The following is a 17,020-nucleotide window of genomic DNA, read 5'->3' as shown; positions in this document are numbered from 1 at the left end:
CACTCTCTTTGCTAATTAAAAATTAATGATAGTAACAATTTGTAATGAGAAATGGGAGTAACTTACCTATTATTACACACTTTTAACAATAACTGAATTTTATTGAAAATCATAGAACTAAGTTTTATTAATATCAAATGAGAAACACTCGTGATTTTATAGCTTTTAATAAATTTTAACTTATAAACAAAGTGTATTTCAGAGTTCGAGAGACTTAGCAATACCATGGTTTTTAAAAGAGATGAACCAGGAAAAATTGCACTGCGGCCCTCGTGAGGCCCACTTAATAATCTGAGCTTATAAGACTATGCATTAATCTGAGCTTATAAGACTATGCATATGGTTTTTAATCCTGTAAGAAAAACAAGCTCATATACAAATAACTAAATTCATAGGATCCAACCTTAGAAAGATTGATTTCTGTTTGATTAATTGACTGTGAGGAATTGAAATTGTTGCTAATTTTTTAAAATGTACGACGATACTTTGTATTGAAATTATGATAGTGAGTGTTTCAGTTGAATTAAAAATAGTTATTTGTGGAACTCATTAGTTATAGTAAGATTGTTTAATGTAATCTATTTGAGCTACATTTTGAACTAAACAATAATGACTTTGAGCTAAGATAGGGACAAAGTTGTCTATACAGATAAATTGGATAATGAGATATGGTTAGATAGTGTTTGAGTTTTGATATGGTATTGAAAGGTATCCTAAATTTGGGTATTACAAATTTTACTTTAATATTTCATTAAAAAAATGTTAAATAACAGAGCTTTACCAATTATTTTAAAAATGTTATCTATTTTGGTAATTTGAAAAGAATATTAGTTTTATAGAAAAAACTTGTAATAGAATGTCACATAGTGTAATACCATTAAAATATACTAAATTAATGTATAATATACTTTATTTTCAATTCAATTCTCTCCTATTATTAAATAAAATATTGATATGATGGAAGTTACTTTGATTAAGTGTTTACATTAAAGTGTATAAACATTAATATTTTCATACTAGATCTTAAATGATAAAAATGATTTGTTTAATTAGAAATGAATAAGTTCGAAACAATAATTGACTATTTTACTTAAGATGATATTACTTCAAACGACACTGGATTGTTTAGTCATAAGTAATTATATTTTAAATAATATTTGGTTGTTTAGTTATAAGTGAATGTATTTTAAACAACGCTGAGTTGTTTATCTGTAAGTGATTGATGTTTAAATATTTGGTTATTAAGTTAAGACTGTTATTCAAATAATATTCAATTATAGTTAAAAGTGATTAAATTCCAAACAATTATAGTTAAAAGATAATATTCATATTGTATTTGCAGTGTTAGACTACTTAGTAAAATTTGATCACGTTGGTAAAAAAAACTAAACATAGAATATATTAAGAGAAAAATCAATATAAAAATACAAAAAAATAAATATTTCTCTATCTTTATCTATTTTGAACTGTATATCATTAGTGTTTTCTCTTTGGTAAATATCATGTTCATGTCACATAATTAATCTCAATTTACATCCATTTGCATTTCACAACTCATTATTCATAACTACATTATTTATACAACATAATTCATTTAATACAAAAAAAAAATCAATTATGTAGGCACACATACACACATAGAATAAAAAATATAGTAACATAGACACAAACACTAACATAGAGACACACAAAAAAATATATAAAGAAAAAAATACTAACACATACACATTTATTTAATTTAAAAAACTCCATTTCAAAGTTTTTAAGTTCTTTTATGAATTTTAGTTTGAATGAAAATATCTTTACTTGAACCAAAATCATTCTTATCTCGATTTAATAAAAAAAATTGAATCCTCTCAAACCTTTCACCATAGAAAAAGAATTATGCTTGAGTAAAAATTACCAAAATTAAACCCCTCCTCTTATCTACAAATTTGCTTGAATAAAAAAATGTGTAAACTAAATAAGATTTGTGTAAAATTAATACAACCAAAATTAAATAAGAATTATTTAATTCAATAAAAATGAAATTAGTTCAAACTTAAAATATTCCACGTAATCCTAAAAAGAGTAAAATTTATTTATTCACTACTTATTCATTTATTTCTATCTAACAACCAATTAAAGGTAACTATCAATTATTCAGACCAAAACATAATCTCATCAAAATACAACTACAAATTTAAATCATTTTATCAAAATTTTGAACACTTCCACATTTTTATTTAAGTCAATATTTTAAAACCTAACCTTTCTTGTTGATAAAAAAATAAAGAACAAATTATTGACATTCTTTTTAAATTATAAATTTGGGTAGATCTTATAAAAATTATTCAATATTTTAATTATATGTAAAAAATTATTATGTTTTAATAAAATGTTTGTAATTATATAAAGTGAACGAGATACTAATCAATGAGTGAATAGTATATATACATAAGTGCAATATGAAATAAGAAATAATTAAAGTCATATAAATGAGATAAAATTGTAAAATATAATAATATCATCAATAAGTTCCCATCTCTCACTTTTTCTTCAGATCCCACCAACAAATAAGTAGTAAGAGTTTCCTTTTCAAGTAATTGTCATCCTTTTTCACTGTTATTTTCTTAATACTAATAATTAAATTTATTTATGGTAACAATGGCAATAAACCTTAAAATTTTGAAATATATGTTACCAAAGTTAATTAAGCACGTTTTATTATCGTAACAAAAAATTAGTATAATATATCTGATATATTTGTACCGATACTATTTAATACAAAGGAAGATATACTTAATATATTTATACTTTTGGTTTTAATTGTAATTATGTTTGTATATTTTTCTAATCCTTTTTAGTTTTTTATTATTTTTATAATTTTATTTATTTAATTTTTAATTATCAACAATTGGATTGTTAACTTATCTATAATTTCATTACAGAAAAGAAAAACTAAATAAGCTATACATATGATTTATTATACTCTATAAGTTATAACAATAGCATTTTCAGGAGAGGAAACAGCATGCTGCATATTGGATGGATATGGAATAGATGGTTTATAATTAATTCAATAAAAAGAAAGTCCTTATTTTGCTATTTTCGTTGTATACCTTCTTTAAGGGTTTAAGGGTGTTGCTCCCACCACCACCCCAAGTAATTCTACACCTTCTCACTATTTTTTTATTCCAAAAATACTCTACATCTCTCCACTATTTTTTTTTATTCTAAAAATACCCTACACCTCCCCACTATCTTCAACAATCTTTCTCTTTCCCTCTCTGCATTAATGGAGCATTTATATGGCTTAGATTTAAACTTGTGATATATTGCAAAATATAAAATTCAGAGGAAACTTCAATATTAGTGCTTCTACCACTTTCATTTTATAAACTTAAAAGTTAGATGCAAATACAAAATAATAAACATAATAATATTAATAGTAAATAATATATTATTATTATTATATACTAACTTTAGAATGACGAAAGAACTAAATAAATTCAAAATCTTTAACAAATAACTTTTCTTTTATATTTTAAGTATTTAATAATATTTGTATATTATTTATCTAATAAATTAAATATTTTATTCAAGTTATTTGAGTCAAACATGTCGGTAAGTTAAAACATAATATAATGTTAAAAATTATAGATATTAAATGTAAAATAAAACACACATATATATAAACATTTTTCTAAAAATTTAGAACAAAATTTTACTATTTATTAAGTAATTTGAAGAAAAAATATATATGGAACAATGAAAATAAGATTGAATCAAACTTATTTAAGGGAAATTATAAATAAAGTTTTGCAATATATCATAAGGTTTAAATCTCTAAGCCATGTGAATGCTCCATTAATGTGGAGAGAGAAAGAAAAATATTGTTGAATATAATGGGGAGGTGTAGGGTATTTTTGAAATAAAAGAAAATAATGAAAAAATGTAGAGTATTTTTGGAATAAAAGAAAATAGTGAGGAAGTGCAGGATCACTTAGGGTGGTGGAGGGAACAAGACCCCTTCCTTAATTATACCTAACAAAATGGGCTCTTAAAAAGGCCCAACACAATCACGTGATATCTTAATCCTTTGGGCCTACAAAATCCCGTAGTTGACGGTAATAATAAATTAAATCATGCAACAGTTAAAATACAGCATATTAATTAACCTCAAAATAACTCCATAAATGTTAACTACCTGCACTATGAAAACTTTCATATTTTCAAGGGTGTTACTCCCTCCACCCCCACACGTCTCTTCCTCCACCTCCCCAATTTTCTAAAATGCCAATTATATCCTTCTAAAATGACAATTATATCCTTAAAAGTTAAAATTTTTTATTTTTATTATTTTAATATTTTAATTTATTTAAAACTTCTGATTTACTTCCCTCTGCACCTCTTCTTCTCTTCCATTTTCGTTTACCTTTCTCTCTTCCGTTAAGCTTCTTCTCCACCTATAACAAATTCATATTTTAACAAATTCATATTTTAACAAAATTATTACGTTTAAAAACTAACCATATATAACATTTAAAATTATAAATTTAAATATAAATTACTGTAAATAAAATAAACAAATAAAATAAAAACGAAACGTAAAAGGAACACTGCCTCTGGACGGATGACATCCTTCAACGGATGTCAACATCCGTTGAAGGCAAAACGGATGTCGACATCCGTTTTGCCTTAAACGGATGTCGACATCCGTTTTGCCTTAAACGGATGTTGATATCCGTTGAAGGATGTCATCCGTCCATAGGTAGTGTTCCTTTTACGTTTCGTTTTTATTTTACTACGTTTTGCGGCTCATGCAAGGATTATAGGCTTGGATATTAAAAGGATTATTGGAAGTATGGGAAGGATTTAGGGTTTAGGATTATTGGAAGGATTATGACTACGTACCTGGAGAGGAACCACGACAAGGACACTACACCATAAACGCACTGCACCACGTACTGCACCGAGAACAAGAAGAAGATTGTTTGATAATTCTTTTCACGATCACCAAGCTTTGTAGAAAAATATTTTACTCATACAAGAAACTACGTAGGTTATCAGTGAAATATGTTATAAATGAATAAAATTAAAAAACAACAATTTTAAAAATAAAATTTTACTGAGGGGCAAAATAGTAAAGGAAAGGTGGAGGAAGGGGCAAAATAGTAAAGGGGAGGTGGAGGAAGAGATGTGTGGGGGTGGAGGGAGCAACACCCTATTTTCAATCAATTAGAAAACGTTATTAATATAATTTCTAGGCAAATTACAGTAAAAATCAATAAAATTTTTATTCATGTAGCTCTATAATTGATAAAAGTATTTTTTTTATGCAGTGTAATTTATTTTTTCTAAATATAAATATAGAAATATGCCCAGTCAATATTTACTACTTTTTCTTTTAGTTTTGTGAATTTTATTCGTTTAAGAGAATAGAAAAAATAAAAGAAAACGAATGTATATAAGAAAATGAAAGATGAAGTTAATAAGTAGACGAATTAAAACGTCTTTACTCTAAAAAATTAAAATGACCAATCGCATGATGAATTTGTTTTACAGATTTAAGACAGGGCTATGCAATTTGAAACGGAAAATCCATTTTAGGAAGATTATTTTGGAACCTATTGTGCTTTGCTTCTATCCTAAAAGATTTACATGTCTACTTATAATTTATGTCAACATATAATGGAATTTTGGATTTGTTTTAAACAATTCATTTTTTTATTATATTTTAAAATGTTAACATTTTAAATTTCAAAATTATCATCGTATTATACATTCATTTAAAATCTTATACTAGACATCAATATATAGAATAATAATACATATTTTTATTTAAATGAATATATAATTGATTAAACTTAATAAAGTAGGATATCATAATAAAAATTAGATATATATAAAGACAATGATTTCTATGCTTGCTTTAGCTTTAAATCAATAAATAAAAATGAAAAACTTACTCTTTGTAACTTTAAATGGGTATACTGCTTTCAAAAAACTAAAACAGTAAAAACAACTTATAGGAAAATTTGTAATAGTTGATATATATTACTATTTATAATAGCAAAACAATGGTAATAATAAGAATAGTATAGTTTTTTTTCTTAAAAGGAGGTAAAGTTATATAGTGTTTATGATCTAAATAGTATAATATATAATAATTATATGTATAAGGTCATTGTTAACTGGTCACTGTTGGCTGAAGTAGATAAGGTCGGAATACAATTAATAAATGATGTAAAACTAATAAATGTAGCTTTTATTATTTTCTTAAAGAATTTTGAAAATATACAGTTTACAATTGTTCAAATATCTTTATTCTTCATTTAACCTTTCATTTATTAATTATAAAGAAAAAGATAATGAAACATGCCCATTTAGCTAACTGTTGCTGTATGCAATAATGTCACTTGAATCCATAAATCTTGTTAGCGACATTTAATTTGGAGAATTGAGTTTGAGTAATTCATTAAAATATTTTGTTGGAGTAATATTATGTCCTTTTATAATTTCTTCAACTAATCTTTCCAAATTTTTATAAAATTGTCTATAATTCATAACAAAAATAAAATCTACAAAATGGGAAGATTAATAAAATTATATTGCTATATATATATATATATATATATATATATGTATAGCTTAACTTAGTTACTATTTATAAACATGTAAAAGTTTGGTTTTAAACTCTCTATTTACTATCTCTTACGTATATGACGTGACACCATTAGATCTTGTGTATTGAGATAGAAAAATATATTTTTAACAACTTTTTTTTTCTTTTGAGAGATTAAGAAATTGTTTAATTTTTATTTTCCAACTAAAAGGTATCCGTAATTTTTATTTTCAATTAAAATCTCATTAAAAACAATAATATCTGAAAATTCAAAGTTAAACATAATTAAGAAGAATATTTGTTTAAAAAATGTATGTAGTACAAAAAATGTATGTAGCAACTTTATATCTTTTGTGACATTTATATTTCCTACGAGAACATATTGGTTTAATGTCTTTGTAAGTCTTTATTTTTGTCAAAAATTTCAAATAGGTCTCCTTCTTTTTCGGCGTCTCAATTGAGTCCTTATTTTGTGAAAATTGCATCAATTAGACTCTTACCGTTAAATTGGACCGAACGACAGTTACTGAATATTTGACGTGACACGTTGGATTTTATTTTTAAATGACATGGTTAAATGATTTGGATTTGAGTTATTTTAAAATTAAAAAATTAAAAAAGAATTAGGATCCTTTTTACTGCATCATCATCTTCACCAATTCCATCCCAGAATCCTTATCTGCTCCATCGTATCCTCATCATCCTTATATGCTCCATCATATGTTCATCGTAACCATCATCCCTTCTTCTATCATTCTTATTTTTGCACCAATTGATAATCTTTAGACAGAAACAAACTAACCTACCCCAATCAAAAAGAGCAATTGAAAAACAGGAAAGAGCAATCAGAAAGAGCAATCTGTAAATGAAGAAATTCACAAACATGGAAGGAAGGAAGAATTTGAGGCCTCACAGTTTCAAGAGAATCAACACCCAAATATGAAAATTTAGTTTGTAGAGTCAAAGTGGTTTCATTAATAGAAAGCTCCTTTACAATTGTGCATTGGATAATTTGCAGAGTTTCTGGATGAGCCTTCGGCTAGTAAAGGGAACATATAAGAGAAGCCATTGTTGAAAGTTTCTTCAAGCACATCTCGACAGTCACCGTCAACTCACTCCCTTTCGTCAACGAAACCTCCAAAAAGGTTCCAAACCAATTTCACCCAAATTTCTTTTAAAGAAACGAAAATAAAAATGAAGGATATGGACGATGAGGAAGAGATCCAGTCTCATCTGTCGCTGACAAGCGAATCTCCGATATCTTCTCTGAGGGCGAACGGTTGAATAATGCTAACTCTTGGAATGCTGACACCATTGAATAGTTTGGCATTAGCGCTTCTGATTCAATAGTCGTCGAAGGGGAACGGTGGGGAAGTAGGCGGCGGAGGAAGGGAGGATTGCTGGAGCGGAGGCGCAACGATGGTACTAATTGACTCATGGGGAGAGAGGTATATAGACGAACTCAGATTCCAAAGGAACCCTAATTTGAGGAAGCACTCAGATTTCTCTAATCCCTAATTTTCATAAACAATTCATTTTAATTAACTTCTCTCAATTTCTTTAATTTTAAAAAAACAAATATCCATGTTAGAGTAACTTAACCCTTGCCACATCATTTAAAACACTATCGTCAGCATGCCACATATACATCAGTCTAACGGTGTTTGTTCAATTTGACGGCAAACCTCTATTTGTTTCAATTTTTCAAAAATAAGGACTCAATTGAGACACCGAATAAGTAAGGGACCTATTTGAGATTCTCGACCAAAAAAAGGACCTACCGAAACATTAAACCATAACATATTTATTATATTATTGATCACCAACTTAGTTTAACTAAGAATGTTGTAATTTTAATTAAAATAAATATAATATTATGTGCTTTAAAAATAAAATAAATTTGAAAGATCTTTATCTTATCTGAATGGTCAGTCCTTAATAGTTCCATCATCAAATAATTGATTGATCTCTCTCCATGTGCTGTGTTTGGTTAAATAAATATTATATATATATGAATGTGCGTGACCATTGACCATATACAGATAAAGATATAATAATTGTTGCATATAATTAATGAAATCCAGAATCAATTATAATACATAGCTCTTTTATAATATTATACATCAGCATCAATTTGATCCTCTTATATTTTTCAATATCAAGGAAAAATTGTTAGAGAAGTAAAGACATTTTTTTCCTGCTATTGAAATGTTAAAATCATATTTAAAATTTTGAATGAAGCAAGATCATATTAATCTAGATTTATAGTGGATAATATGAAAAGAACTACAAATATTGTTGCTACGTGTATAAAATAAAGCAAATGAATATTTTAATATTTAATTATCTAAACGAACCTCAGTATCATAAGAATCAGTCTTCAACTTTCCATTAAAATATACCGTGGCTTGTTCAAAAATCAAAACACTAATATACAGTGTGGTTGGTGTCATTCAAGAAAACTGTTACAAGCTAATGGTTAGTTTTTGAGTTCATTCTATTAGTATTAATTAGTATAACTTTTCCTTAACAAAAATTAAACTCAATATAAATATTACACATTTACGTACATATATATTATCTTGTAATAAATGTTATTACAGTGTACAGAGTAATATCACTGTTAACATATATACAGCAATTATTATTAAAATTGGTAACCTTTTCATTCATAATTTATTTCTTATTAATACGAAATAAAAAGAATGTTAACGTAATATATATACATTCGTCTCTCTCTCTCTCTCTCTCTCTCTCTATATATATATATATATATATTCATCAACACATTAAAAAAATAAAAAATGTAGCTTTACAGCCAACAGCACGACACACATTTTCATTTAAGGAAAGGCCTAGTTAGCCAGTGGTACATTGTTGCATTAGAGAGGAAACAGTGTTGAGTTTTCCATCCTCACGATGTAGTAGAAAAACCAGAAAGCAGTGAGAAAATAGATAAACTATAGCTTAATTATTTCAGCATATATCAGTAGAAGCAGGAAATGCGCAGAAAGGGATATTGGTAGCCATGATTAAGCATGGTTGTTGCTGTTGATGTTGTTGGTGTAGTTATCCATGAGACCATTCAGCACTGAATTGAATGACATGTTGGTGGTGCTATAACCACCGTCCAGAACAAGGTTAACTCCACTCACGAACTTCGCCTCGTCGCTGCACAAATATAACGCAGCTTTTGCTATGTCTTCAGCTTCAAGAACCGTCCCTTTCAACACTGCAACCTTGCACAGCAATTCCTGCGTCTCCTTCTTGTTCATCTTCAACGCCTTGTTCAGCATCGGAGTGGGAATGCCACCTGGACAAACGCAGTTCACTCTGATCCCATGCTGCCCCAGTTCAACGCACAGGTTCTTCATCAGTCCCACCACTGCGTGCTTTGAAACGGCGTAAGCATGCGACGTTTCGCCACCCAGAAGCGAAGCAATGCTCGAAGTGAAGAGAATCACCCCTCTCTTCGCTGGAACCATGAACCTCGCCGCATGCTTGGAGCCCAAGAAAGCTCCGTACACATTAACCTCGAGAACTCTTTTGAAATCTTCCTCATCGGATTCTACTACGGATCTGTTCGAGTCTCCCGAGATGCCGGCATTATTGAACATTATGTCGAGTTTTCCGTATTTGGTTATGGCGACTTCCACCACGTTTTTGACGTCCGAGTCGCTTGTTACGTCGCAGTGAAGGTAGTGAATGGGACTGTTCGTGGTGAAGGTTTTGCAGAGGGAGTGGCCTAAAGCATCTTGCACGTCTGCAATGATCACTTTGGCACCGTGTTGGAGGAATAGTTTGGCGGTGGCGGCTCCGATGCCGCTAGCTCCTCCGGTGATTATCGCCACTTTTCCTTCAAGCCTACAAGGTTCCAGATTGTCATTATTAGGAGAACACAGAACTTATATTAGATCTCTTGGCTATTTTCTTTTCAAAACCATTTTTGTGGAGGTTATTGCATGAGTTGACGTGAGTCTCCACTATCAATCAACAAATTACTCCTTTTTGGGGGTAGCCAATTTTTGTAAAAATTTGCTTTTAGTAGAGATTTCTTTTATATATTTATATATAACTTGGTCCAATTTTTCGATGAAAATCAATTATGATGTATAACTTGGATGGATGTTTTCCTATATGGCATGTTAAGAAAAACTCAAATATTTTCTTTATGTATTCTTGAAAGTAACCTTTTAAGAAGAATAATATAAAAAGAATAAAGAATTAAGATGAGTTGAAGATAGGGAAGTTTTTTAAAGATGGGAGAATAGTTTCTGAAAATAATAAAGAAAGAAGGGTTTAATATGAGAAATTTACCTTTTGGAAAGTGAAGCCATGGAGAGGGAGTTGATGAAATAGGAGGAACAATGTAAGCAATGAAAATGTTGAATGAACGATAATATTGGTAGTGTATATATGGAGACTTTATAAAGGGTTTAGAGCAGTTAGATAAATGAAGACCACCGGCCAACATCATCAAACAACTACTTTCATTTAATGCTGTCAAGTGACAGAACAACATAAACCAATGGACATTACATAACCATCGGGTTTTCAAAATTGAAAAAAGAAACATTTTTATTTATATTGCAAGGTTCTCCAGGTTGAGACTATCTCATTTAGTATATACTTTCTACACTCATATAACCAGTTTTATATATAAAATTTAAGCTTAGAGAATAAAAAAAATCATTTAAAAAAAATCGTTGAAACAGTTATAATCAAATTCACTATAAGGTCTAACAGTCTTAATACTATTTAATAATTATTAATAGATATTCTTATGTTCTTTTTATTAGATAATCTAATTATCTGATTTAATTATATCACTAAGTTTTTTCAATAGATAGTGTGGTACATATAATTCAGAGTCAATCCTCACATAATTTAAATTTAATTATACTATATTCGAAAAGTACAAATGTTTCACACTATATACGAATTATTATGTATAGTAAGCGTAACAATATATATTAATTTCTTTAATTTAAAAATTATATTTAAGATACCTTTTAAATGTTTGTGAGTATTTTTTTTTTCATTCCAACCATTTATCTAAATTTTCAATTTTTATGTTTCTTATTAATTGAATTTTATTAAACTTGTATAATTGTGAACGAGATTCATTGAACTAATTAATCCTTTTACATTTCATAAAGGTGAAAATAAATTCAAACTCACATTAAACCTGAACAAGATAATTTGTATAAATATTGTTGTAAGTATTTAGTTTCTTTTTATTAGCAAGAATTACTATTTATGAAACTCTTTGTTTTTCTTTAAATAGTAAAAAATAGGTTAATTACACGGATGGTGATTTCATTTTTAACACCAAATAATCAAGGTTAAAAATAGGTGGTGACATTTTTTTAATAAGAGTAATTTTTTTAAAAATCTAACTCCTTGTGATCAAACTTAAAAAGTCTCATTATATTGAAAGGCCTAGAAGTCCAACATAAATGAGTCTTTTTTACCTTTGATCATAAGGGATCCAATAATGAGTTTTTGAAATGTTGCTTGTAATTTTCTTTTTCACTTCTTCTTTCCCATAAAACTTGTGTGTGACTTTTCTCCTCTGGCGACAACAGGCATGGCAGAGACTTCATTAGTGACAAAAAACTCTTTTCTTCATCTTTTATGGATTGTTTCTTGAGGGGAACAATTTTGTCCAATTGAACTATGTCATGCATTGAGTTAGTTGTTTAAACATCTACTTGTTCATATTGAAATTGTGATTATTTTTGAAAAACTCAATAATGTATCCTTTTGTTGTTAATGAGTTGTTTGTGGTGATGGTGGGTGTTTCATGGTAGTTGTTCCGATTGCATTGAAGTTTTGTATATCAAGTGCATAATTGAAGTATGTGCTTTGTATCTTTGTGGTTTTTTTAGGGATCTTAATTATGGAATTGTATGAATACTATAGTGATTCTCTTTCATTTTTGTTATTATTTGTGTTTCATGTATGTAGAAGCCATTAGAGAAACCCTTAATTCTGTGACTCTGTATAAAAAAGAATACAAAATATGTAGATCACATTAAATTCATAATAAAAATTATACTTTCCAAAATACAAAACTATACATATTATAAAAAAATATAATACATGAAAATAAAATATTAAACCACTTATATTATTCTTTATAAAAAATTAAATTAGCTAATTTAATAACAAATATCAAAGAATAATTTACAAAGCTTAATACCTATATACTAATTAGTGTAAAAAAAATTACAACTAATTAGCAATTAATAATTTTGTATATACATTTTATGTTGAATTTTCTCGAAATTTAGGTGGATTTTCACTTCTTGCTTTGACTTTATATCTTCTTGCTTTGACTTTATGAGCACTAATGATGCCATACATTGTGGAATAATTCACCCTATACTTAACATTAACATAGTTACTAGAATATATCTTACAAAATCGATAAAGAAAAAAACTTTGCATATACTAAAATCAAGACTCACTATTTCTAAAAAAAAAGTAAAAAAAAAAATTTAAATGAAACAAAAATTAAATATTGTACTGTAAGTACTATTATATTTTCTAATCAAATTTAAAGGTTAACTTGAATAATTAACCTGTTTAATACAAAATTTATTAAATTTCAACACTTCCTGTATTCCCATTAATAAAAGGTAAAAGTTTTTTTCCCTCACTACAATGGTAAATACCTTACTTAATTCAATAATATATATTTTTAAGAAAAATCCAAACTTTAATTAATATACGACATTTTTTAGTTACACCATTATAATATGTTTTCTAGTGCAATAATTGGGGTGGCCACTTTCTTTTAACGAAATTAATAACGGGACATTTTAAGATGAATATCAGAATATTAGTAAAATTGAATTCAATTTAATACGTATGAATTTAGTGAGTCTTTGTGTTTTTTTTTACTCATAAATGAGAATGACGGCATTATATATATATATATATATTATAGAAATAAAATCTTGATTCTTGTTAAACACCAGCACCGACAATAGCTAAGTTGGTATATATATATAGAATAATTTCTGTTCATAAAAAAATTGATAAAGTGTTCTTCCTGCTCCTTAGACAGGGAGCCATTTAGTTTTTTGAGTTTATATCATAAGAATTCGGTATTTATGTCTTTATCACATCAGCAATGCCAATTGTAAACTGTTCCTTTCATTTCACCTAATTGCCAACTTTTCTTCAAAATGAACAACTTAATACAGAATGTAAATGTCCACCACCCTCGAGGGGACTAAATTCCCAAGTAAAATTGACTTTTTAATTTTGAAAATCTGTCATTAACGGGAAAGAATACACGCAATCGTCAACAATTTCGAACTTCGCAACTGTCATGGAACAAACACCTTTATGAATGAATTGTCGGTGGAATGATCTTTCAAGAGTATAAAGAAAAGTCAAAGAAAACTGTGTAACAATAAATGTTTTCTTTTGAAATTTGGATCATGAACTTAAGTACTGTTGTTTTGCAGGAGCTCTAAGTTGATTTTGACTCGATGAATGAAAATTTTTGGATCTTATAATTAAAAGGAGATCGTTGCGACCCAGGAATGCTTTGATTATATATGTCTCATTTGTGGTTTGAGACAGAAGGGTTATGAAAGATGGTTGAAGATTTTTTCAAATTGTAAAGTTATGCTGCGGCTTGGCCTAATGCTAAAGATAAAGAAACATGGAAAAAGGAAAAGTGTTCTCTTAAAGTAATTTCATCGTCTTCATTCATCTACTTTCTTTCATTTTTTAAAGCTCCAATACCAGACTCTATTTAAAGAGAAACAATACATTATTAGGTAAACGAAGATAGAGGTTGAGGGTTGAGAATGATAGGTTGCAGAACAACGTTTTGATGTCAAAATATGATTAGGTGCTTAAAAAAGGAGTCTTTTTTTGAGAAATAGGGCTCGAGTCAGTGGAAAGTTTTTAGTTAGAATAAAGGAAAGTGAGGGATTTTAGAAGAATTACAGAAAAAAGGAATCGGTGATGGACAACTCTACTATATATAGTGGTACTTAAATTGGTGATGTTATGTTCCCTGGGTTGTGTAATTAATCTTGCCTCAAACAGTAATGAAAAAATAGGTCTCTTTGGAAAAATGGTAGGTGGTATGGTTCGCACTCATTTGGAAAATTTGCTTACATATTCTTCTTAAAAGATAAATATGAAATTGGTGAAATTAAGTTTATGATCTTGGTTGAAGAAAAAGTTGTTTTTTTCTGATATTAAGTTAATCGAGTCGTATTATTTCATCTTAAAACTTGAAATTCGCTCAGAAGATAAAAAAAAGCAAATAATATTTAATTTTATAAACAATATAAAATTATTGACTGAGATAGTAACAATTATTAATTTTTAAGGACAATAATACGATAAAGCAGATTTTTTTGACATTTTGGTACAACATACACCACAAAAATAATTAATTTTAGAAGGGGTTATTTTTCGGGGGTTTTATAAACCTCAAATAATTTCGGCGGTTTAATGTTAAACCGCAGTTAACATTTTTTAAAAAAATAAAAAAACTATTTCCGGAGCCGGTACTCCTTAAATAATCCCAAAATATTTTCCCGCGCTTTCATTCCTTCTACGTCTAATTCTTTCTGAATATTTTTCCTCCAAACTCTAGTCCCTCCCCGCTGCCTCATTTCTCCCAAACCCCTTGTCTGCACCATAATCTTCATTTTACTACACCACAAGCTTCATTGTTCATGGATTTTCAACTGCTTCGTGTTGGTCTCCCTCTGCTTGGGTGCGAGGTGTCCGTCTTGAACTTCAACGTCAGCTTCAAATTCTCTCTGTTTGATCCGTGGATTTTCTCCGCTAAACCTTTCATCTCTCACCAAGGTATGATCGTTTGTTTTTTCTGTATAAATTTATTAGTTTAAGAAAAGATAATAAACACTTCTAAATCATAATTTTGGTGTGTTTGTTGGTTGATTGAAAAAAGTGTTAGATTAATTGAATGTTAGGGAAAGTGGAAGAAGACAGGGTGGATGAGGTGGATGGGTAATGTTATGTAATGGAATTGATGAGTGCTAGTTGGATAGGGTTCTGAAATTACTTGGTAAATTGTTACCTATATGAGTATGTGGTCTGACAAATATACATGAATGTGTACAATAAGATCAAGTATTTGACACAGCTTTGAGATTGATGAAAGAACTTTTGATTTTGTCTGTGATAGAGATTGAAGAATGGAATAAATAATAGGAAATGGAAGAGATAAGCAGTGTGAGATGAGACGTCGAATTTTTTAACCTGTACCATTTTTTTGGGTCCTTTTTACCAAATTAATAGTAATTTTCTACAAGGATCACAATTATACGCACTGTGGCTGCATTTTGTTCTGAAGAAAAGGTCCTTGACCTTTATGCTAATGAGCTTCTTGATCCCTCTAAACACTCATTTAAACAAGGCCAAATTGCTGGCATATTCTATGGCGTTTCCCAGTTCTTTATTTTCTAATCTTATGGTCTTGCCTTGTGGTAGATGTTTTAACTTTATTATGTCTTAAGTAGGCTACTTGTAGGATTAATGTCTTACCAAATGTTGGTTACATTTGTGCTCAGAGTGTAAACTTTTTGCAGGTATGGATCTACTTTGATGGAAAAGGAGCCTTCAAGCTTTAAATCAATTATGAAGTCATTTATGGTTTTGATAGTAACAGCTCTGGCTATGGGGGAGACTTTGGCCCTTGCCCCAGACCTTTTGAAAGGGAACCAAATGGTTGCATCAGTTTTCGAAGTGATGGATAGAAAGTCAGGAATAACAGGAGATGTTGGAGAAGAATTGAAAACAGTGGAGGGAACAATTGAGCTCAAAAGAATCAATTTCAGCTACCCTTCAAGGCCAGATGTGATTATTTTCAAGGATTTCAACCTAAGAGTTCCTGCAGGCAAGAGTGTTGCTCTAGTGGGGCAAAGTGGTTCTGGTAAAAGCTTTGTGATTTCCCTTATCCTCATATTTTGTGATCCACTCTCCGGAAGGGTGTTAGTTGATGGTAAGTTTTTCGTAGAACTTTATCCAATTAAATGCTAAGGATTTGTCATTGACCCATTTGCATGCATACGCTATTTGCCTGTAACATTCTTTTAACAAGAATAAATTAAACTTTTACAAGCAAAGACATCACAAAACTTAATCTGAAATCTCTTAGGAGCACATTGGTCTTGTGCAACAAGAGCCAACTCTTTTTGCCACATCAATTTATGAAAACATACTCTATGGAAAAGAAGGTGCCTCTGATTCAGAAGTGATTGAAGCAGCTAAGCTTGCCAATGCTCATAACTTCATCAGTGGTCTTCCTGAGGGCTACTCCACCAAAGTAGTTTTTCCCCCACATTTATAGAGAATGATGTGGATTGGGAAGCTGATGTCGGATCCAAATAGTTTCATACAATATATGTG

The 17,020-nt window shown here is 29.0% G+C and overlaps 1 protein-coding gene and 1 pseudogene across 1 annotated transcript; one reads left to right on the top strand and one right to left on the bottom strand.

Moving 5' to 3' along the window:
- Positions 1-9,405: 9,405 nt before the first annotated feature.
- On the bottom strand, positions 9,406-10,989 carry LOC124838427 (short chain aldehyde dehydrogenase 1-like). The gene is made up of 2 exons (XM_047314021.2): positions 10,925-10,989; positions 9,406-10,471 (listed from the first exon to the last, which is right to left on the bottom strand). The coding sequence occupies exons 1-2, from the start codon at positions 10,942-10,944 to the stop codon at positions 9,640-9,642; spliced, it is 852 nt and encodes a 283-aa protein (XP_047169977.1). The 5' UTR covers positions 10,945-10,989; the 3' UTR covers positions 9,406-9,639.
- Positions 10,990-15,321: 4,332 nt separating this feature from the next.
- LOC124841930 (ABC transporter B family member 10-like) lies at positions 15,322-16,986 on the top strand (annotated as a pseudogene).
- Positions 16,987-17,020: the final 34 nt, after the last annotated feature.

The sequence above is a fragment of the Vigna umbellata genome, chromosome 5, assembly GCF_029865625.1.
Source record: "Vigna umbellata cultivar VRB3 chromosome 5, Vumbellata_1.0, whole genome shotgun sequence".
Taxonomy (NCBI): Eukaryota; Viridiplantae; Streptophyta; class Magnoliopsida; order Fabales; family Fabaceae; genus Vigna; species Vigna umbellata.
Note: the sequence above shows the minus strand (reverse complement) of the source record. Positions and strands in the feature narration are given on the sequence as shown.